The following is a 23,825-nucleotide window of genomic DNA, read 5'->3' as shown; positions in this document are numbered from 1 at the left end:
CAGAAATAGCATACTTCTGTAAAAATTAAATAGGTTCCCATTAAAATCAGTGCAACCTAGGGCAGGGTTCAACCAAAAATGAGCACTTTTAAGGACAGTTCAGCATGTGCTTCCAACTTTTCTATTGAAATCAAGGGAACTTTTAAAGTAGCTTAACTTTGGCCACACCTTTTATCGGCATTTTTAATTTCTAAAACAAAAGACTGTTCTTATGGGGTCTAAACCATTGAGCCTCTTGGGCTTGCCAATCAGAAGGTCGGCGGTTCAAATCCCTGTGACGGGATGAACTCCCATTCCTCCATCCCAGCTTCTACCAAATTAGCAGTTCGAAAGCACACCAGTGCAAGTAGATAAATAGGTACCGCTACAGCGGGAAGGTAAATGGTGTTTCCGTGCACTCTGGTTTCCGTCACGGTGTTCTGTTGCGCCAGAAGCGGTTTAGTCATGCTGGCCACGTGACCCGGAAAGCTGTCTGTGGACAAACACTGGCTCCCTGGGCCTGAAGTGAGACGAGTGCCGCACCCCATAGTTGCCTTTGACTGAACTTAACCTTTACCTGTTTACCATTTAGGCATGTATCGATAATTTATTGTTCAATTTAATAGGTTGGATCAAGGGGCCCTTGTACTTGTGGGAGGCATCTTTCCTTTACAGAAAGTCTTTTTTTAAAAAAAAAACCCTTTCACATTAGAAAATTGCATAAGAAAAATGAAACTAAATCGGAAGCTCTCCATCCACTTGTGAAATGTGTGACACAAGTGGAGACATGAGAACTACTATAGAACATACCTATAAAATTCACAATCCAGAGCAAAGATCCTCAGTTGTATGCTTTTGAAATGAAAGTGTGTCCAGGAAAACCTACCAATGTTCTTATACCTTTTGATGTGCCCCTGATTTTTCAGAGCTGATATTCTTCTCGTGCTTTAGGTTAATTCATAATGTACCTCTCTTACACATGAAGTCATGGGTCCAGCGGCACCAATTGGAGTGGGTCAATATTGGCAGTTGTCAAAGGAGGAAGAGGGCCTTGAGGTGTGTGTGAGGAGCGGGGTAGAGACAGCCTGGGCTGTGGGATGTGATACATAAGTAGCAGTCAAGTACAACATTCCTTATTTTCCTAGAGTAGACATGCGAGGGGAATGTTTGTCCAGCCAATCGAAAACCTCCTGTTTCCTCCTGGCTGGGACATACGGTACTTCCTTTGAATGTGACTAGAGGTGGGCGTGACCTTACCTGTCCAGGTAACAAAAAGGACTAGGCATGCAGCACTCTCTCTTTTTGACTTCCTCCATCGTTGGAGGAGCGTTTTAGCTAGAGATGCTCTGTTGGCTTCCAACAGAAGACACTGGGATTATCCCCATATGGGATAGCGCCACATTTATATACTTTGTAACTAAGTCTGCCTTCAGGGATATAAGGGAACTTACCAGGAACCTAATAGTGAGAGGCTTACACAATTTGCAACCAGGCTGTGTGTTTAAAAAGGGGAATGTGAAACTCTGCTAAGTAAAGGAACTTGCTAGCGCAAGTTAGGAAGGATATTAATAAACAATATATCCTCTCCTGCCTCCCTGAACATTCCCACATGGGCAGTGGTGAGAGTGGAAGTGAAGTCAGATGTGTCCATCACCACTCAGCCTTCAGGAAGCATGGTACCCACAGTCCAACTGAGCTGGGATTTTCCTGACATCTAATGGCAATATGATATTGCATTTTGCACCAGGGGCAATCGCCCCTGTGGCCCCCCCCCCCCCCATGCTACACCACTGAGAAGAAGCAACATGCTTCAGTAACTTCTTCTGAAAATTCATTGACCAAAATACTAGGTTTCATATTTACAGTATAGAACCTTGATGCATTGATAGGACCTGTTTCAGGCTGTCAATTAGGGGTAAAATAAAGACAAACCAATATGCACTGCTGCCCTTTAGGAAGGGAGTGCTGCTTGCACTGGCCAAAGCAGATAATTGGGGACACACAAACGTATATGCGGCCCTGTTTTGTTTTTGCTCTGCAAGCCTCAAGGGTTGGTTTGGCCCACAACTGGTAGCTGCATGAGTATGGGAGATATTTGGCTGGCTCAGCTCTGCCATCTTCCCAGTCCTTCTGAACTCCCTCCCTGACCTCCAAACAGCCTATTTTGGTGCTTACACTGGCTACAACTGGTGGGGATACTGCCAGTGGTGGCTTTTGACTGCTTGCACCTTCAAAGCTGCTGGAGCCCCCATCATAATGCTGCCAGACACTTCTACTACATCCAAATCTTCCCCGATCCATTGGATCAGGGGCTTGGGTCCTTCTGTTACCCATTATCCAGTGCTTTTTGCTTTACAGTTTTACATTTTGCATCCCCGTGGCAGCGGGCCAGTCTGAAAATAATTTATTGGAAAAGCAATGCAATGTCCGATGCCTAACAACTCCAAGATGATTTAGAAAGTAAAAACAAAATGGCTGCCACCATTATGGTAGCCATTAAGGGCCATTGTGTTCCAAATCAGCCTCCGATACCTAAACTGAATTTCAGGTCAGCAACAAGCAACTTTATTTATTTACTAATTTAGTGTAATGCACTGTAGTCTATGTAAACTGTTGTCTTTTTATATTTAGAGATCATCTCAATAAAACCCTTAAGCAATCATTTTTTTGCCATTATATTTGATAACATTTTGGGTTCTATCATTGCATTTGTCTGGGATTATTCACATGAAAACAGGATTCCACCCCCCCCTTCTTTACAGATCCCGCTATTTAATTCTTACTTGAAGTCATAATCCTTTTTATCACATCATGACAATTGCCTGGTAAATGACTGTGATGTCACAGAAAGAGGATTATGACATTAAGGGATTAATTGATTATGCAGCAGTTTTAATTTATATGAAATTAGGCTTTATAACTTACATTTTTATGGAGTGCTACTGCAACAACCCCAAAGACAAAGAGAGAGAAAAGAACCTATACCCAGATAATAAAAACACACACAAGGAAGTACTGTACTCCTCCCAATTCAACTTTTGTGGGGGTGAATCTCAGTTGTGTATGAAATGGATTTTGTGGCACAGTGAAAGAATATAGCATGGCTGCATAGTTCATGATAAATAGTACTCTGCTCCACATTTTCTTCTTCTTTTGTGATCACTCGTAGACGAGTGAGATTATCTTCCTTTAACATGGTCTTAACACTAGTTACAGGTAGGTAGTCGTGTTGGTCTGCCGTAGTCGAAACAAAATTAAAAAAATTATTTCCAGTAGCACCTTCAAGATCAACTAAGTTTGTTATTGGTATGAGCTTTTGTGTGCATGCACACTTCTTCAGATCCGTAAGTGACTGTGGAGGCCAATTCCAGATCCACACGTCCTTTCACAGTGGAGACATAGGTTTCTGGGCGGGAGTTGATCATGGTGAGGGTTTTCCAAGCGTGCCTTCCTCTTAGCGCATTTCTCCCTTTCGTCCTGAGTTCGAGTGTTTTCAAAAACCCATGACACCTTTAGTAAAGGCTGTTCTCCAGTTGGAGCGTTCGCAGGCCAGTGTTTCCCAGTTGTCAGTGTTTATACTACATTTTTAAAGATTTGCCTTGAGAGAGTCTTTGAACCTATTTTGTTGACCACCAACATTATGCTTTCTATTTTTACGTTCTGAATAGAGTAGTTGCTTTGGAAGATGATAATCAGGCATCCGCACAACATGGCCAGTCCAACGAAGTTGATGTTAAAGAATCATTGCTTTGACACTGGTGATATTTGCTTCTTCCAGTACACTGGCATTAGTTTGCCTGTCTTCCCAAATGATGTGTAAAAATTTTCAGAGACTCCGTTGATAGCATTTATAAGTGGTCCATGTTCCACAAGCATACAATAGTAGTACAATTGGTTGGTAGTGCAACCCCAAAGTCGTCCATGACTGGACCTAACGGTCGGGGGTACCTTTACCTTTCTACAATAGCTTTGTAAACAAGCATTTTGGTTTCCCTGTGAATGTCCCTGTCCTCAAACACTCCGCTCCTCAATTGGGAGAAAGCTGCACTCATGGAGCTCAGACAATGCTGGATTTTGGCATCAATGTCTGCCCTGGTAGGAGAAGTGACCAACATTTTCCAATGTTTCACCATTGAGTTGGATATGCGGCACTGAAGAGGAGGTATGGTCGCCCCAACTCACAAATCACAAATAGTGAGTTGGAGGCCTGTGTTGTATATTTGCTGTGAGAAATGCCAGCACAACAGTGGCATGGCAACAGCATACAAAATGGTACATAAAGTGAAGAACTGTGGCCAGAATGTTTTCTTGAATGGCAAGCATTGACACATATAACAGGGGTGAGAAAGCCCTGGGTTCAAATGAAGCCCTCCAGGCATTTTTGTTTGGCTGTGAGGACTCCCATCAACTCACCATCTCCCCAGACACATCCAATCTCTTCACAGCCCTCAATGGCCTGGTCTTGCACCTACTTTGAACATTTTGGCTTGGCTGGATTGTGTTGCTATAATGACTCTGCTTGCCTCAGTGGCAAAGCGTGGGTTGCCAGTGCCCAGGGCTACACGGAGGGGAGAAACAGCTGGAGTACACATGCACATTCAATTGCCTAGCAGTGCCCATGCCACCCAGGAGATCGCAGCCACAGTGATAAGAAAAGAAGAGTCGCTCCATTGTCTGAAGGGGTCACTTCCTGGTTGGCATGGAGAAGCCATTTTCGACAGAGACCAGCAACAGAAGCATGCAGCTGTATTGAGGCAGCACTGAGTGTTGACATTTTGCAACCCCTAACAATTTTGCTCCGGAGGACAGTGTGTCTGTAAAAACAAGCCTAGTGAGCAAAGGTAAATTTTATATTCGTTGTTCCACCCACTTTTGCCTCCGGCTCCACTCACCACATAGACCAAACCCCACTCATGGAACTAAATAGGGTAGGAACATCTTCAGAGGCATCCCAATCTGTGCAGTTTGGAATGGTTCAGTTCATAATTTGGACTCAAATCAGTATGCACCAGTATCCAAACAGTGGCCCAAACCCACAACTTAATCTCGGGAACCGTCAGGCCAAATTGGGTAACATTATCTCAACAGGTGTCCATACACAGAGAGAATAGACAGAGATACAAACTACTTCCCAAAATATATAGTAGGTTTAGATTTATACAGCTTTTTGTACTTTGTATTCAGAAATATGAATTGCTTGCTAGAGTAATTTCATGTCTCAAAATGGAAATTGATTAGCAGTTGTCTCTGAGAGATGATTCACTTAGAAATAACTGGATAGATTGGAGTAAACATCAGAGGGAATATTTTTTCCCCCAGGCTGAAGTTCTTGTTGAATTGTTGAACTTGTCTTGTAAGTCTACATGAGGCATATATGAAAGGTTTGTTGACCAATGAATGAAGCTGTGGGAATAATCCATTATACATCTAACCTCTGCAGAGAGACAATACAAATGAATTTACCAATAAAAATTTAGCCAGCACATTTCTGACCAAAGTTTTCTGAAACAACTTTCAACTATTTGTTTGCAACGACAGGCCAATTCTTGTGATTTAGACACACACAAATGTCACATTAAAGGTACAAGTCTGAATATTTTTGGCAAACAAGTTCTCCAACTGAATGCAGTTTAAAGAAATGATTCCCCCCCCCCTTGATGACTTACAGAAAATATCACAGGGGCATCAGAAGATGTTTAACTATAGGCTGCTCTTGATCTTAAACAGCAACAAGATTCCATTTACAACTGGAGCCTTGCAATCCTAAATGTACTTACTATGGAGTGGGTCCCATTAAGGTGTTGTTGTTGTTTAGTCATGTCCGACTCTTCGTGACCCCATGGACCATAGCACGCCAGGCACTCCTGTCTTGCACTGCCTTCCGCAGTTTGGTCAAACTCATGTTCGTAGCTTCGAGAACACTGTCCAACCATCTCATCCTCTGTCGTCCCCTTCTCCTTGTGCCCTCCATCTTTCCCAACATCAGGGTCTTTTCCAAGGGTTCTTCTCTTCTCATGAGGTGGCCAAAGTATTGGAGCCTCAGCTTCACGATCTGTCCTTCCAGTGAGCACTCAGGGCTGATTTCCTTCAGAATGGATAGGTTTTATCTTCTTGCAGTCCCTGGGACTCTCAAGAGTCTCCTCCAGCACCATAATTCAAAAGCATCAATTCTTCGGCGATCAGCCTTCTTTATGGTCCAGCTCTCACTTACCCATTAAGGTAAGTGGAGCTAACCTCTGAGCAAAATATTGCTGCAATTCTTTAAAAGTTTGCAAAATTTAAAGAAAGGTTTTAATAAGGGTATATTGTGGGAGAATGGTCAGCAGGAAAACACATTTTAAACACATTTTTGGTAGTACAGTACTACAATGGCTCGTTGCTGTCCTACTGAAGTGAAGACATCAATCAGCACCTCTGATAGCAGTCAAAACATTATCTTCCAACATTATTAGATCAGAGGCCCTGCCCTTTCACTTAGAATTTGAAAATGGCATCACTGACATTTATTCTACATGTCCTGACTAGCTTACAGGAAATTGAAGAGCAGGGCTTTTTAATAATACAATTACGACCTTTTTTTTTTTTGCAATACCTGGGGTGTTAAAGCTCTTCTCTGCACAAAGCTCAATATAACACAGCATTTCAAGGTCAGTCTATTTAAAGCATCACTCCTGTTAAACCCTAATGAAAGTTTTGTCCAGTTGCTTTACTTATAATTCAAGGTGGCTAACACCTAGTCTCCCCAAAAAGTTATTCTGCCCCCTAAGACTCCACTAATTTTGGTATCAGCAAAAAAAAAGGAAAATAAAGTAGGCACACTGCTGAGCTGGAGAGAGCTCAGGGTCCTCATAAGGATTCAAAGTGTCCCCTCTCTAGTCATCAGATCCATCATTTGATCAGTGAAGAGGAGAGGCTTTCTTAGCTGACCTGCAAGGATCAGATGAGGGGTATATGTGTGTGTGTGTGTGAGGAGAGAGAGAGAGAGAGAGAGAGAGAGAGAGAGAGAGAGAGAGAGAGAGAGAGAGACAGACAGACAGACAGACAGACAGACAGACAGACAGGTGAGAGAGAAGGAAGGAAGGGAGGGAGGGAGGGAGGGAGGGAGGGAGGGAGGGGAGGAAGGGTGATCACCCACTACTGGCAAGTGATCCTTAGAGCAGGGGTCAGCAAACCTTTTCAGCAGGGGGCCAGTCCACTATCCCTCAGACTATGTGGTGGGCCGGGCTATATTTCGGGGGAGAAATGAACGAATTCCTACGCCCCACAAATAACCCAGAGATGCATTTTAAATAAAAGCACACATTCTACCCATGTAAAAACACGCTGATTCCTGGACCGTCCGTGGGCCGGATTGAGAAGGTGATTGGCCCGCATCCGGCCCCCGGGCCTTAGTTTAGGGGCCCTGCCTTAGATGATTGGCCAAAAAAAAGATTAGTCACGGCCTCTGATCTTAGTACACATCCTTCTCTGTTTTGTAGCCCTGTTCTGTACAGTGTGGGGAGGGGGCACCGTTGCAACCACTTCCCCCAAACACAACCAATATGTAGCAGGCCCCACCACTGAAATAGTTTTAAAAAATAGACCCTGTGTTGCAAGATCCAGTTAATTTTGGTTTTTTAAATGTGAGAGGAAACCATATGTTGTTTAAAATGAAGAGCTCGTCTTTGTCTACCAAGCACATTTTATTGAAACATTATGTAAATGTAATGCAACATTGCACCATCAACAATGACTTCATTCATTTACCATCATAAATCACTCCTCTAACTGCTGTACAGTACGTATTCGTACTTTTAATAATTACCGTGAAGGTGCCTGGTAGTGCATTCATAATGCACATCATTTTAAAACATCGCTCAGAAAGACCCCCTCTCTAATTCTGGGCTAGGTTTCAGCGGCAGTCATTAAGCTGCTGGTAGGTGAGGATTTTAACTTCTCAGGTGTACTGGGATGCAAGCCCGACCAGAAATGCTTCTTGCCCTAACTCCTGACTCCTGGCGCGTGAAGACTGGTTGTGGCTGCGCAATGTGCAAGAAACATGCTCCACACATGCTTACATGGGTATGTAACATCTCTCCGATGAAAATAGGGATGTCCCATTCCATAATGATAATTTTACTATTTATACCCCACACATCGTACTGGGTTGCCCCAGCCATTCTGAGCAGCTTCCAACATATATTAAAATGTAATAAAATATTAAACATTAAAAAAAAATACTTCCCTATACAGGCATAGCTGCCAAGTTATCCCATTTTTTAAGGGAAATTCCATTATGCTGAATAGGCTTCCTTGCGAGAAAAGGGAAAACTTGGCAGCTATGTATACAGGATTGCCTTCAGACGGCTCAGGGGTAGGATAACTTCATACCCTACATTTTTCCAATGAAAATAGGGACATCCTAAGGAAAAGTGGGACATTACAGGATCAAATTAGAAACCGGGACATCTTCTCTGAATCAGGGATGTCCATGGAAAAATAGGGACACTTGGAGGGTCTGTGCTTAGGCCTTAGGCACACCCTCTGTTCTTTAGTCATAGAATTCAGAGCTAACCTGGAATTTCCACAAAATGATCTAGAACCATGATGTGAAGTGCTCTAGCTCAAATTTAAAGCCACAGGGATCTGGGGCCAGGCAAGGCAGGGGTGACACCTCTTACGCTTTAGCTGTTTATAGCTGTGATTTCAGCTGGTTATTTTACATTTAATTGCCTCTGGGACACAGCAGACAAGTCTGACGTTTTGGGCAGCGCAAGTCAAGGGTTCACCTCGTCTCATGATCAGCATAGTTTTACAAGTATGGTAGTCAATGGTACTGTTATTATTAGCTTGGAATCTATGATAGATTGACTTAAATAAGTTCATGGAAGAATAGTCTCCTGTCTGCTTCTCCCTCCTACAGCTATGTGGATCTGTAGAACCTTCTTGGAGTGATGGGGAACCCCATTAACCAATGTTAGATGGAGAAGGGGAGGAGACAGAAATATTTCTTTCCAATTAACTTCCTTAGGCTATCTCAGGTTTAAGCACACTCTTGTGTAATTCCCACTTTCTCTGGTAAATACCTGCACCCCATGCCACATTGTTCAGGAGGGTCCCATGAGCTTCTGGGGAGGCTTTTTTTAGGGGAGACAAGTGCCTTCAAATAAAATGATGAGAAAGGAAACATTGCTTCCATTAGGTTTCCACTAGTTATTGACTTCAGTTAAGATCTGTAGCTAAATTGCCCTATTAATTCTTTTGTGGTTCTACTGCACATTATCTTCTGTACATTTATACACTAGCAATTTACCACCACTACCACTGCTCTCTCTCATCATTCAGCACATCATCATCATAACCCAGGATTTATACAATTTTGAGCAATAGCTCAGTTGCTTAGAGCATGGTACTGATAATGCCACGGTTGCAGGTACAACCCCCATATGGGATGGCTGCATATCCCTGCATTGCAGGAGTTCGACTAGATGATCCTCAGGGTCCCTTCCAACTCTATGATTCTAAGAACTGAAAGATATACTAGATTCCAGAAATATATTCCAGTAGACCCCTCAGCTGTGTGGCCCCAGTAAGCAAGGCTTTAGTGCGGTGGGTGGTCACAGTGCACACACAGGGCAGGACTTTCCTGTTTTGCCTTAGGCGGTAAAAAAGGATGGGCCACCCACATTGCAGCAGAATGAATATCAGTAGAAAGAGCACCATGTATTTGAAGTTTGACTGTGTGGCATGTAGTGTACAGCTTAGATCAGCGTTTCTCAACCACTGTTCCGCGGCACACTAGTGTGCCGCGAGACGCTGGCTGGTGTGCCGCGACGTGCGGCGCCGAGAAGGGCGATTTGCCAATACACAGCGCTGACCCGCCAGAAAGCAATATTTCTCCTCCTCTTTCCCAAAGCTCAGTGCAAGCGAGCCTGGCGGCCGCCAATACACAACACTGACCCGCCGGAAAGCAATATTTGGCAAGTGTTTCTTACAGTCATAATTATAATATAGGGCGGCACAGAGTTAAATTTTTTAACTTTTTTAATGGTGGTGTGCCTCGTGATTTTTTTCACGGAACAAGTGTGCCGTGGCGCAAAAAAGGTTGAGAAACACTGGCTTAGATGCAGGTATGAATATACACCACATGCCACACATTCCTGATTTGCCTCAGGCGGCATAATGGGGTGGGTCACTTCTGCGTCCTCTATATACAATTAAATTCCTGATTCATATATTCTTGGGAAGAAAAAGAGAGGAGAGGATGCTTCTCCCTGACATCAAGTTTTTATGCAGATATAATTTTTGGACCCCAGGCTGAAGTGGTCCAGCCCAGACAACAGGTACTGTATCAACCATTTCTGAAGTTTGAGTCATGAAGGTGCAGCGGAGACTTACTCGTCCTCTACGCGCCATCTAGCGGTCAAAAAGAGAAGGATTTGGGTTTCCAAAGCGGACGGCAATAAGCGAAGATGATTTGGAAAACGAGGAGAGAGAGAGAGAGAGAGAGAGAGAGAGAGAGAGAGAGAGAGAGAGAGAGAGAGAGAGAGAGAGAGAGAGAGAGAGAGAGAGAGAGAGAGAGAGAGAGAGAGAGAGAGAGAGAGAGAGAGAGAGAGAGAGAGACCTCCCAGGAATGACGATCATTTTTGAAAGCTGGTTCAAGGCGATTTGGACAGCGGCTGCAAAACACCGCGAAACATTGCATAACCTCAGCTTACTTGGTTGTCATTTGCAAATGGGCATTCTTGGGAATCCCACAAAGTTTCAGAAATATTAGAAAGGGGGGGGGACCACCTTCTGCAAAGACTTCTTCAGAAAACGTGTGTGGTGGGGCAGACGGACAACCAAGGTGTCGTGTGCCTGATTCCAATGAGGAGAGGGCAGAGCGACACGCGCAGCGCACAGACACCCGCTGCCCCTTCGCCTGTGTTGCCAAGCCGGAGTGTGCACCGATTTGCAATTCTCTTTGTTCCTCTCCGGATCGATGCCCTCCTCCTCCTCCTCCTCCGCACCGGGACTCCCTCCGCCTTCTCTCCAACCCCCCCCCCCCCGCGCCGCCCCAGTGACATTTGCCGGGTGGGAGGAGGCGAACGAAGCGCCTGTGTGAAATCATAACCTGCAGCAGCGGCAGCAGGGTGGGCTTCCCTCCCCTCCCCTCCTCCGCCTACTGCTGCCGTCTTCCCCGCTTCCTTCTCCGCAGCCCCGCCAGCCCCGAGCGGCGACAGGAGCGGCAGCAGCAGCAGCATCCTCGGCGGCGGCGGCAAGCAAGAAGCCCCCTCGCCCGGCTCTGCCAGGCATGGGCCACCCACTGGAAAGGCAGCAGCAGCAGCAGCAGCGAGGAGGAAGCCGGTCTTCGCCCCCAGCCCTGCCCTCCGCCAGCAGCAGCCCGCGGCATGGACGGCGGCAGCAGCCCTCCGACTGCCTGACTGGAGCCGCCGCCGCCGCCGAGCTGGGCTGGTTCCTGAGAGGAGGAGGAGGAGAAGGAGAGGAAGAAGCGGGTCTGCATTGAGCCGCCGCCAGCAGGCGGGATTGCGTCGCTTTCTCCACACGCCCACCAGCCGCCCCGCCGCCGTCGAACTTGTTGCTGAGGGGAAGCGGCGGGAAGAAGGGGCGGGCGGAGGAGAAGCCTCTCGCGGAGGGTGGGGGAGACGCACGCGCGCCCGCCACCTCCATGCCAAACGGGGCGCCCCGGCCACGAGGCGACTTCCCCAGGTGAGGAGATACTGCAAGGGAGGGAGGAAAGGAGGGAGGGACGGAGCCCACCTCAGGAAAGAGACCCCCCACACACACACACACCTCCTCGCCTCCACACACACACACACCGGTCACACGCCCCTACTCCATATTATTAGGAACACACACGCACACACGGGTCTGCAACGGTTTTTTTTTTAATGTTTAATTCCATCTCTCTCCGCCGCCGCCAGAGGTTTTGGGCGCCGCGCCACCTGCTCGGCAGCATCAAGTGGCGAGGAGAGTTTGCGAGGGCTCGAGAGGCGCCCAGGCGAGGCAGCGCGGAGGGAAGGCGCGCGCCTTTTTCGTGTTTTTTTTTTTTTTTGGCGGGCGAGGCGAATTCGGGCGAAGGGGGGATGCAGGAAGCGGGTGGGGTGGGGAGAGGAACCGAGAGCACTCTCGGCTCCCCAGAGAACTGAGGCAGTTTCTTTGCTTTCTATTCTCTTTCATTAGATTGTGGGGGGGAGGGGTTGTCCCCCCCCAGGAAAAAAAAATCACACCCCATCAGCCCCCCTTTCCTCCCTGAGACTACTAAATGAACTTCCTGCCTATGCCCCCCCCCCCGTCCTCGGTTTCATATTGCCCATATATCTTTTTTTCCCCCGAACTGTTTTCTTTTGCACTGCTTGAGCTGTATTTTCCTTCTCCCTCGTAGTATCTTCGGACTCCCTGAGCTTACTTATTTTCTGACATCCCTGTACTCCATAAGGCATGGGGGGGTGCAGCTGCCCCCCTAGATCAAGTAAAGCAATAGAAATAACTAACTGACCAATCACGTCGGTTCTACCCCCTAGCAAAAGTCCCGCCCCCCCCAAAGTTCTGCCCCCCAACAAAAATCTGCCTATGCCCATGCCCCAAGGCACCCACGTACACCCACACTTGCTCATAGAACCCCAACCTGTCTTCAACCTTTCCTGAAGATGGTCAGGCATGAGACTTCCCTCCTGCTCCCCAGACACCCACTGACCCTCCCTTCCTCTTCCTGAACTATGAATACTCTAGTCTAGCCTAACTCGACTGCATCTGCAAACTCAAATCAGTTTCATTCCCCTCTACCCACATCAGTACCCTCAAGTTCCATCCTTATCCTCTAAGGAACAAACTCCCAACACCCACCCCTCCCTCCCTCCCTCTCTTCCCCTCCAACATCCCCTTCATTTCCCCCCTCCCTGACCTATTAGGAAGCTCCTGCCGTCTCTCTCGCCATTTAATAAAATACCCACCCACCCCCTTTCATAAGAACCTCTCCCTCAGAGTTTCGTACTTTTACTCCTGAACCCACAACTGGTCCTTCCTGAACTTCTGCCCAGAGAAAGCCACATTTTTTACTTTCCCCAATTGTTCAATATGCCCACCTTGCTTACTAAAGTACTCTATTTCTTTTTTCCTCTTCACCTTCCCTAAGACAGCTTGCAGAATCCAGGTCCCATTTCCTTCTAAACACCTGTTCCCTCAATCACATGTTCCTCAGGAGTCAAACTGTCCCTCTGCAAGTTTTTTTTTTTAAAAAAGAAACCTTGTCTTTCCCTAACTTTTAAGGTACTGATTTGCCTTTAATCCCTCTGCCCTGTTTCCCCAGAACAGGACGAGTCTGGAGAAGGTGAGTGATGGGTTGACATGATGTGAAATCAGCTGTGAATTCAGAGTGGGCATCTTCTTCCTAAACCTGCTGTTTCCTAATAAATGGATGTGGAAAAATTAGCAAGTGTTCCTTCAGCAGCATAGCTTAAGGATTTACCAAAGGGAACATAGCATAATCATCTGTTCTCTCTCTCTCCATTTCCAAGCCAGATATTTGCAGCTGGTGGCTAATGTAGGAGTAGGTGGGAAGGGATTTGGGCTTGGATTTGGGCTTGGAGTGCATCTCCAGGATTCAGGAAAAGTACAGGAATGGTTCCTAGCCAGTAGATTGCGTCTTTGGCCTGGAATATTATCTAACTGCTGCTTATTGGCCCTGGCAGGCTGACTGACTGATTACCTCTTGCAGCTGCTGTCCTTTTGCTTAATTTTTCTGCATGTGAATATTTCCTTGTATCAGGAACCAAGTGGTAGAGACAGGAGGTGCCAGTTTGGGGATTATAGTACTACACGACACCTATCCATCTACCATCAATAGTTAATATACAAAATCCGATTTCTTAGTCTGACTTGAATAATGATGTAATGGTGGCAAATGAGAGACGGTGACATAGAGCAAGAGGGGAGAAATGGGCAAGATTTTTATTATGCGCTCAAAATATTTTGATACTGCTCTTCACTCTGTGAGATGATCCCAACAGCAGAGCACCAAGTAACACATCTAAACATATAAAATAATAGAATGATAAAATAAACCTCAAAGCAACAGACATAGACGTATAAAATTATATTCTTTGGAAATAACAGACATCCTAATTTCTTGGTACATTTTGTTTTTGTTTTGTTTTTTATGTAGACTGGATTATTTCTAAAAAGAACCCCTGGGCATACCAGTAGCAACTTACACCATGGCAGCAGGAGTAGCAGCATGGCTGCCTTTTGCTCGGGCAGCTGCTATAGGATGGATGCCGGTGGCCACAAACCCCATGCCGAGTGCCCCTCGCCAAGAGAGGAAGCGTAGCCAGGACTCTCTGATTGTACTGAATGTCAGTGGCACCCAGTTCCAGACCTGGCTCGATACCCTGGAACGCTATCCTGACACGCTGCTGGGCAGCTCAGAAAGGGATTTCTTCTACCATCCTGAGACGCAGCAATACTTTTTCGACCGGGACCCTGACATCTTCCGACACATCCTCAATTTCTACCGAACAGGGAAGCTACACTACCCGCGTCAAGAGTGCATCTCAGCCTATGATGAGGAGCTGGCCTTCTTTGGTATAATTCCTGAGATCATTGGTGACTGCTGCTATGAGGAATACAAGGACCGGCGGCGGGAAAATGCCGAACGTCTTCAGGATGATGCTGATCAGGATAATGCCGATGAATGCAATCTGCCCTCCATGACAGCCCGGGAGAGGATGTGGCGGGCCTTTGAGAATCCACACACCAGCACCCTGGCCCTGGTATTTTACTATGTTACGGGCTTCTTCATTGCCGTCTCCGTCCTTGCCAATGTAGTGGAGACAGTACCCTGTGGGCTAAGTCCTGGTAGCATCAAGGAGCTGTCCTGTGGAGAGCGCTATGATGTGGCTTTCTTTTGCCTGGATACGGCTTGTGTCATGATCTTCACAGTTGAGTATCTGTTGCGTCTAGTGGCTGCCCCGAGCCGTTACAAGTTTGTGCGTAGTGTCATGAGTATCATTGATGTAGTGGCCATTATGCCCTATTACATTGGTCTTGTGATGACCAACAATGAGGATGTCAGTGGGGCCTTTGTAACACTGCGTGTCTTCCGTGTCTTCCGGATCTTTAAATTTTCCCGCCACTCACAGGGTTTGCGCATCCTGGGCTACACTCTGAAAAGCTGTGCATCAGAGCTTGGCTTTCTCCTCTTTTCTCTCACTATGGCCATCATAATCTTTGCTACGGTCATGTTCTATGCTGAGAAAGGCTCAACGTCCACCAAATTCACCAGCATCCCTGCAGCTTTCTGGTATACCATTGTCACTATGACCACCCTTGGGTAAGTGCATATTGGTTTGGGTAGCTACCTGAGCAGAATATTAAAAAAAGCCATGTTGCTATCATTGCTTTTCCGATTTTGTGTTTTAAAATTGTGTGAGGAAAGTGACAATGTACACCCGTGTTGATCAAGGAAGTGCCTTTGATCTATCTGTCTGTGGTGATGTGCAGAAGTATGGGAGTTCTCCATCTCTAATTGAGCACAATGATGAGAGGTCCTTGCAATTGTAAGATTGCTTTAATTTTAATATTTTTTCTCTTGCATACTGAGATCCCAGTGTTTAAATTTCCATTCACCTACTTCCCTTTGAATGTTAGGGAACAACAGGTGATGAGTTACATGCTTGAAATCCAATCTAAAATTGGGTGATTTTGCTCTCAAGTTAGCGTTGGACCAAAATTGTAAGTTCTTTTTAATATTTTAAAGGTGAATGTATCTGTCCGAGAAAGAGTAAGTATATTTTTTACAAACTTTTACTCTAACCTCAGGAAAGTCAATATTATTCTCCAACAGGATCAGAAATGGTATGATACCTACCAATTGACATGCATTTATGCCAGTGCTGGTATATCAGAATGATATACTATGGTGTATTTAACTACAGTACTTAATATGTGTTAAATCTAGCTCCTGCTAACTTTGAAAATATAACAATGAAAATGTCAAACCCATAATAATATAGTGAACTTTGTGTGGGAAGTAAAACTCTTCTGAAACTGCAGCAAATTTACCAAGAACATTAATAGCTGGTGTAGTATTGTATTTAAAAAACATGTTGTGTAAATATATTTGCTTAAGATGGAATATGATACAACATTAAAATCAGTGGTACAAGTGCTGGATTTGACCTAAGGAGGTAAGTCAATTCTAGGGACACCATAGTCATTGTATTCCCAAATTTTTGCAATACCTTAGTCAAATGTATGGCTTAAAAATGTAACAGTATTTATCTCATTTCAAAATTTTCATTGCTGCAACTGTGTAACATCCATGTAAACTTATTTCTTAAAGATAAACTCTCTCTGTATCAGAATTAATGAACTCACAGATTATGTTTTATATAGAAAACCATGGGCAAAGCATTACAATGTGAATAAGTATACTGCTATCATTTTCTATTCAGCAATGGTATTGGCTGATAAGGAAAATTATTATGGAGGTAAATCGTGAACACCAAAAATATTGTTCTTGTAGATGACTTGACATTTCAGTAATGGATAGTGATCTAGTTATACAGGAAATTAGTAGTCCCTCTCTATATGTTGCATGATATTATTATTATTATTATTATTATTATTATTATTATTATTATTATCCATTTTAATGTTGTTTCACACATAGGGCAAAATACAGTCAATTAAGCTCCATTACTTTCAATAGATTTAAGCATGTACTTAACTCTCCCATTGAAATCAGTACTGTGTAAAAGTGCTGAACTCTGGCTTGATTGTGCATACAAATTAGGTTGAAATTAGTAATGCTAATGTCTTTAAAAAGGAACCAGTCTTGAATAAACTGGGGCAGGGAGCTGATTTTAAAGCATAAAGGTTGTATATGTTGGGAGTACTGAATCTTCTTCCACTCAGCAGTTTATTTCTCCCCAAGTCTTCCCTTCCGTCACTTTGCTCCCAGATAGGCAAACCTAGTTTTGGAGCATTGGAGAGAAAAGTGTTTGGGAGGTGGGCTGACTGACTGTGAGAATAAAACAGAGAGACAAGGGAAGCCTCAGTACCTCCCACCTGCTCACTCTTTTTTCTCATAAAAGTAGACCCTCATCCTCTGTTTTTATGGAATTGAGGCATATCTGTGTCATGCCTATATATTAGACTAAAGTGTCTAGTGAAATGTCTAGTTTTGAACTCAGGGAAATATTAACAGTAGCATTTTTTTAATAAGTGGTACACAATGTTGATCTAATATTTGCCACAACACTTGAAGAAACAATGTTGATGCAATATTTGCCACAATACCTGAAGAAGAAGAGAAACTCTGGTCAGTAGTTGATGTGACTCACATTATGTGCAGGACATGTTCAAATGACTGCATTGATTGTAGTATGTACCGTCTGCGTGCTCTTGTCCATGGTGCTGAAGAGACACTTGTTTTTTGTTACATCACCTTGCAGTTGAATTTCCCCCATGTTGTTGTTATTATTTAGTGGGATGATGGCACCAGACACTTAGGAAAGTAGGTAGTCTGAGATGCAGATAAAAAGAATTGTTCTGCTTCTTAGCTCCTTAAACACTAGTTAGATCATGTTGTGTCTTATGACAAAATGCCCATTGTCCCACTGTGTGATACTTTATAAAGCAGCTTTCCTACTTTTGTATGATACCCCCTTTCCTTTTTAGGACCACCTCTATGGATATTCTTAATGCTCATAGAGCAAAGGAGTATTAGTAATACCAATAATATGTATTAATGTTAAACTTGGCTTGAGGGGTGTTGACAAAAAAGCACTTTGCAAGTTTTCCTGTGGTTCATTATTATACCCATCAACAGATTAACTGATTCAATTTATCTTTTCATATCAGTTATTTGCAATTATAGTGAAATTATAGTGAAACAATAATCTCAAGAGTAATCCCTGCACCCCACAAATGATATTTTCATTTCGGACAAGGCCAAAAGAAGGAAAAGTAGAAGCAGGAGAAAGCAAACTCAAAGTTGTTACATATTACTCACTTCTAAAAATCAGTGTTAAATTCTGAAGTTCTCCATTAGACAAAATTATCTTCAGTTTACATGGCTGGCTTAAAGCCTATTTAAGGACATTAAGATTTGTTTGTATAAAAGAATGTTTTAATTATGGACAAAGTGAAATGAACTACACTTTGCTTAGTAACTTCTTTTGAATGCTATAAAACCACATGAAGGTTTCTGGTAAGTAAACAGCTCGATTTTTTACATTGTAGAAAATGAATATGGGCTTTTCTGAAATAGCAATGATATGGAATGACAACTTAGTCATGGAAAAGTCATAATGCTGGCAGCAAAGCCATATTTCTTTGTGATTGCTAGACAATTTACCAATCTTCTAAAAATGCAACAGATTACATTTTCTTTTTTACAGAGCACTCCTCATGTTAAATATTGTCATATTTTAGTCTCCTAAAACAGCTCTAATAATACAATTCTATGCATGTTTACACAGAAGTAAGTCACAATATGTTCATTGGAACATATTGCACAATACCTCAGCCTTTTTCAAGGAGTTAAGTGAGATGTTAGAATAAAAGCTTGGACCAACTTTAAAGCAGATCAGAAACAATCTTGTTTAGCTGTAGTCCAGGCATCCCCAAACTGGGGCCCTCCAGATGTTTTGGCCTACAACTCCCATGATCCCAAGCTAGCAGGACCAGTGGTCAGGGAAGATGGGAATTGTAGTCCAAAACATCTGGAGGGCCGAAGTTTGGGGATGCCTGCTGTAGTCCAACTTGATATAGCTACAGCTACCATTTTAGAACTTGCCACTTTTTATTGCTAATTCATTGTGGGTCAGATCTATGCTAATTTGTAATGCCAGAGATCTGGTAAATAAATAAATAATGGAGATTTTAGTAAAGTATAGATAAAGTAAAAAAGCAAAAACAAAACTTTTTTTGTTTAATTCGCATTGCAGTTTATGAATCATCGTTACATTTTTTGCAGTTGGTGAAAAGATCACAAATATGTTTTTATAATCAGGCAAAAGCAATTATCTAGGCAGTAATACATAGAAGTATTATAAGCTACTTCATTGACTGATTATATGTCCACATAGAGGTGAATGGTAGACTTTTTTGAAGGTGATTTGCAAATGCATCCTTTGTCTTTTGTTGCTTTCCAGCTGTGAACTGCTACCCTTTTTATGTTTATATTATTGTTTTGTTTAAAAGCAAACAGTGGCAGCCTATCAGTCTGAAGCAAAACAGTAGCTTTTACAAATTCAGGGGACATGACAACCATACAGAAGTATATAAGTGCTGCATGACAGAAACCTGTAAGCTTACATAATGTGGATGGCAGTGGTGCCTACATAGTAAAGTGGGGGGAACGGTTTAAATAAATTAGAAGAGTGATTTGTGTGGCTCTAACAATCAAGTTAGTGGCTAAGTGCACCTTGAGACACAGAATGTTCATGCGTCAGTTGAAAGTAGCCTCTCTCCATCATACACACACACAACGGAGGTCAGAGGCAAGAGAGGGAATCAACTTGCACACATCCCAAACAGCTTATAAAAAGTATCCTGGAGAAAGAGAGAATTAAGATTGGATTGGAGAGATGCCTTTCTCATCACTAAAACTGCATGTCCTCCACTCTGGTTTTGGCCTGGCAGTCCTGCAGCACTATATAGTAGAGAGGGGAAACTTTTCAGTTGGTGGGTGGGTGAAGAAAAATGGTCAACTCCTGAAACTTGCCTACTCTCCTCCCCACCAACACCATTGAAGGGCCCGAACAGTATTGCAAGGCTTGTGTTATTGACTGCCTGGAATTATAAATGGGCTACACTCCCAACATTTTGTTGCAGGTGTCACTTGTTACTATAGTAATATCACCTCCAGCACCGGAGGCATCCAATTATTTCTAGCCAATTTTTCACTGAAAAGAGACAGCCCTGAAAGCCCAAAAAACTGCTTTATTTCTCAGTTCTGTATCCCCTGCCTCTGACCACTACAGCCTCTCTTTTGGCCATCCCTGCTTAAAACCTCACTGCCAATGAAGTGCCCTTTTTGGTCATTCTTGCTGTATTTTTGTGTCACTATTGCTAACTTGTCTCCTTCTGTGCATTTTTACTGTGCAATTATCTATACCTATCCAGGCTTTTGACGAAGCCCCCCATGATATTCTTGCAGAAAAGCTGGTAAAATGTAGATGAAGTAACTGTTACGTAGATTTGTAGCTGCTTGATTGAACTAGCCCAGAGTGTACTCACTAATGGATCCTCATCATCCTAGAAAAAAGTGACAAGAGGGGTGCCTCAGGATTCTGTCCTGGGTATATTGCCTCAGCCAAAAGAGGAAATAGTACCGGACTACTCTACCTTGGTCTGACCACATCTGGAGTACTGGGTCCAGTTCTGGGCACCAAAGTTTAAGGATATTGACAAGTTGGGACATTTACAGAGGAGGGTGACCAAGATGATCAAGGGTCTGGAAGGAATGAGGTCTTATGAGGAATGGTTGAGGGAGCTGGGTGTATTTACTCTAGATAAGAGACTGAGCAGAGTTATGATAGCCATCTTCAAATATCTCAAGGGCTCTCGCATGGAAGATGGAGCACACTTGTTTTCTTCTGCTTCAGAGGGTAGGATCCTAACCAATGACTTCAAGTTACAAGAAAGGAGCTTCCAACTAAACACCAGGAAGAACTTTCTGATAGTAGGAACAGACCCACTCGTAAAGTGGTGGACTCAGCTTCATTGGAAGTTCTGAAACAGAGGTTGGATGGCATCTGTCATGGATGCTTTAGTTTAGATTCCTGCTTTGCAGGGCGTTGGACTAGAGTGGGTTCCTTCCCACACTACAATGCTGTGATTCTAGGGTTCTAAGAATGTATTATTTATGATGCAAATCCTATGGATTTTAACAGAACAAAGTTTAAAAGCCAGGATGAAAAGATTGTGTAAACAAGAGTTTTATGCAAGAATGGTTAGAAATATATTGCTTTTAATGTTTGAATTAATTCAGCTTATAACATGCTTAATAATTATGTAATTTGATAAGCTGCCTCTTTCAGGTTTACAATCAAGGGCAATGACTGTGGTACCAGGGCAGAATCACACTCTATTCAAGGGCTGGAGAATTGGATCTGGCTGTCAGGCTGAATCCGTATCTCCCAACACACCACACAGCTCATTTTAGACAGATTGGTGGGGTTGCCAAATGGCTGATCACCTAATGTTAGGTGATCAAATCTTGTCTAGTGCTCTGCAAGTTGTGTTTTAATGATGAATAAAACAGCCTATCGAATGCCTGAGAGCAAAATTTCCATCTGATGCCAAAGAGATAGTAACAGGTGGGGCATTCTGGGAAGGGCATTCCCATAGATTGGAGACCACAACCAAAAAGACCTTCTAACTTGTCACCACTTTCTGAATCTGTCATGGAAGATCCATATGGAGGAGGGCCTCCAATTTAAATTTTGGATCAGCTTGGGTAGAGAACAAAGTTTACAGGTGGGAATATAACACGGAGAAGGACAGGAAGAACTTTGAAGAAAAAGAACGCATGCTCAAGATGATCCCCCTAACAGATAATATAGTATTTTGATGACTTGCTGATTTCATGAAACTGCCATGGCCTGAGCGTTGTGTCACCAAGTGTCAGTTTGGTGGCAGGTAATTCATTTTCCTTTCCTTAGATTGGAAGCAGATGGAATCTGGTGTTTTGGCAGTTGAGTCATTATGAATCAGAAAATAGCAGTTTGACTGGTGGACTGGTGGAACAGTGGAGACCAAAAGCCAAAACAACAAATATTTTACTGCAACACTAACAGCATGAGCAGCTAGGATATGATTTATTCATCTTGGACTATTATTTAAGTGATGTTCCAGAGTGTTAGAACGAGATTAAAAACCTGACTTAAAATAACAGAAAAATCCAGGAATCCAAATGGATGTTACCTCATTTCTTTTCCCCGTTTGTTTTTACAAAAATACTGAAACATTTATAATACTGGTGACTGAAATGTTCTTACCAGGTTGGAAAAGGGAGCTGTAATATGAAGCACAGTGAAATATATATAAAAAAACCCTTTGCAAATAAAATATTTATCTGATATTTTGTTGACATGAACAGTATTTCACAAGCACAAGAGAAAGTACTTACCTTGTTTATTATTTACCAGCAAATTTTGTTCATCTTATTGCTTTCTTTGTCATATAGAATTTTGTTCCTGGAGGTTACTCAGTATCCACAGAAAAATGCCTGCTTTATAGAAAACCAAGTGGGAAGAGAATTAGTACTTATATGGCAATTGTTTTAAAACAATTAGGAATTAACAAACCGTCCAGAACTAGTGATACAGTTGCAGATGCATATATTCAAAAACAAGCCCTTCCTTTCCATCACTGTGGTCCAACATTTGGTGGTCTACTTTGGTGAGAATTATGTTACCTCCTTAAAACATTTTAACACCCCTTATTACTTTCCAGCTTATCACATAAAACATTTCCATCTTTCTGAAAAAGATACTAATGTGGAATAGATGTGAAAACAACCCAATCAACCCCCCCCAATAAATTCTCAATATTATACCTCACCTGGATTAGGTAGCTTACTTTAAGCACACACATAACTGATGCTATAAGAAGCATCCTGCAAAGCAAATTTCTGGATGGAAGTAAAATACTATGTGATCAGAGAACAAAGTGCTACCAGATATATCAGTGTTTCTGATATAAAGCAATCAATGCATGAACATGACATTCTGCCAGTGTAACTCAATACACAACCAAGTTAAGCCATGTATTTTGAGTTAGACAATCTGGTGCCATGGGCTTCACTAGGACAAAATATGTGCTCTGCTATATATCTGGGAGTAGATCTGATAAACAACTGTGACTTAAATGAAAACACCAGGTATATACAGACATCTTTAAACAAGAATGAACTAATTTAGTATATTGGGGCATACTGCTCCCCACTTTTCTATGGCATCTATAATCCTTATTGCTGTGATGTTTGCAGGAGTTTCATTTATTCACACTATAGGTCTTTTGCAGATATGTTTAATCCTTTTTTTATGAACACAGTCTATGTATGTATCTCAAAGCTGTACCTGGACCCATCCCAAAGACTCACGGCAGATTACAGTAGATTAAAAATACTACATTCCATTATAATCCGAAGAAATTAATTTTAACAACTATAAACGTAATACTAAAACACTGAATCTCCCTCTCCTGGCTAAGTTGTTACCATTTTCCAATAAAGTCCTGCATATCATTTACACAAATTTACTTTCATGGGGTTCAGCACAGGGTACAAGAAGGATTCTCATTGGTATCTCTGTTTAGGCAACTTGCTTCAAATCTAATGGCATATTATATAGTCTAATTTATGTACTTCTGTTGATAGCTAAGAACATGACATACCTGAGAGTGGAATCATGTAACTATATGGGATGTATGTATTTTGAAACTTCCCTAGCAGCAGTCTAAGCCCCCAGGCATGTTGGAGAGGGTTTAGGTTTCCTCCACCAGCACTAGCCAGTCGAAACACCAGTCATGGGGCATTTCTGAGAGTGGGGTCGAAAATGGACATACCTGGACCAGGCAAGGAGTTGGTGGATCCTAAACTGGTCTAGCTACTAACAGTGGGCCTGGCATGGGCATCTCTGCTGCACCAGCCTACTGCAGCAAAAAGGGGGAAGAAACTAGCCCCCTCCCCACAACTTCCATTGTGGCCAGCATAAATGGCAGAGCTCCATTCAGCCCTACACTCCCAAACAGGAGTTAGGATTGTTCCTAAGTGGTTATATAATAAATCTGTAGCTGGTTGTTTTAAAACTTTGGCCACGCAGTGAGCTCAATCTAGACAAGTGAAGCTC

The 23,825-nt window shown here is 43.2% G+C and overlaps 1 protein-coding gene across 1 annotated transcript in view; it reads left to right on the top strand.

Annotated features, from left to right (window-relative positions):
- Positions 1-14,176: 14,176 nt before the first annotated feature.
- Positions 14,177-23,825, top strand: part of KCND2 (potassium voltage-gated channel subfamily D member 2) — a 252,005-nt gene continuing 242,356 nt past the window's right edge. The window contains exon 1 of the mRNA XM_035127640.2: positions 14,177-15,292. Within this exon, the coding sequence (XP_034983531.1) occupies positions 14,178-15,292 (1,115 nt within the window). The 5' untranslated portion in view covers position 14,177. The remainder of the gene's footprint in view (positions 15,293-23,825) is intronic.

The sequence above is a fragment of the Zootoca vivipara genome, chromosome 10 (genome assembly GCF_963506605.1).
Source record: "Zootoca vivipara chromosome 10, rZooViv1.1, whole genome shotgun sequence".
In the NCBI taxonomy this organism is placed as follows: domain Eukaryota; kingdom Metazoa; phylum Chordata; class Lepidosauria; order Squamata; family Lacertidae; genus Zootoca; species Zootoca vivipara.
Note: the sequence above shows the minus strand (reverse complement) of the source record. Positions and strands in the feature narration are given on the sequence as shown.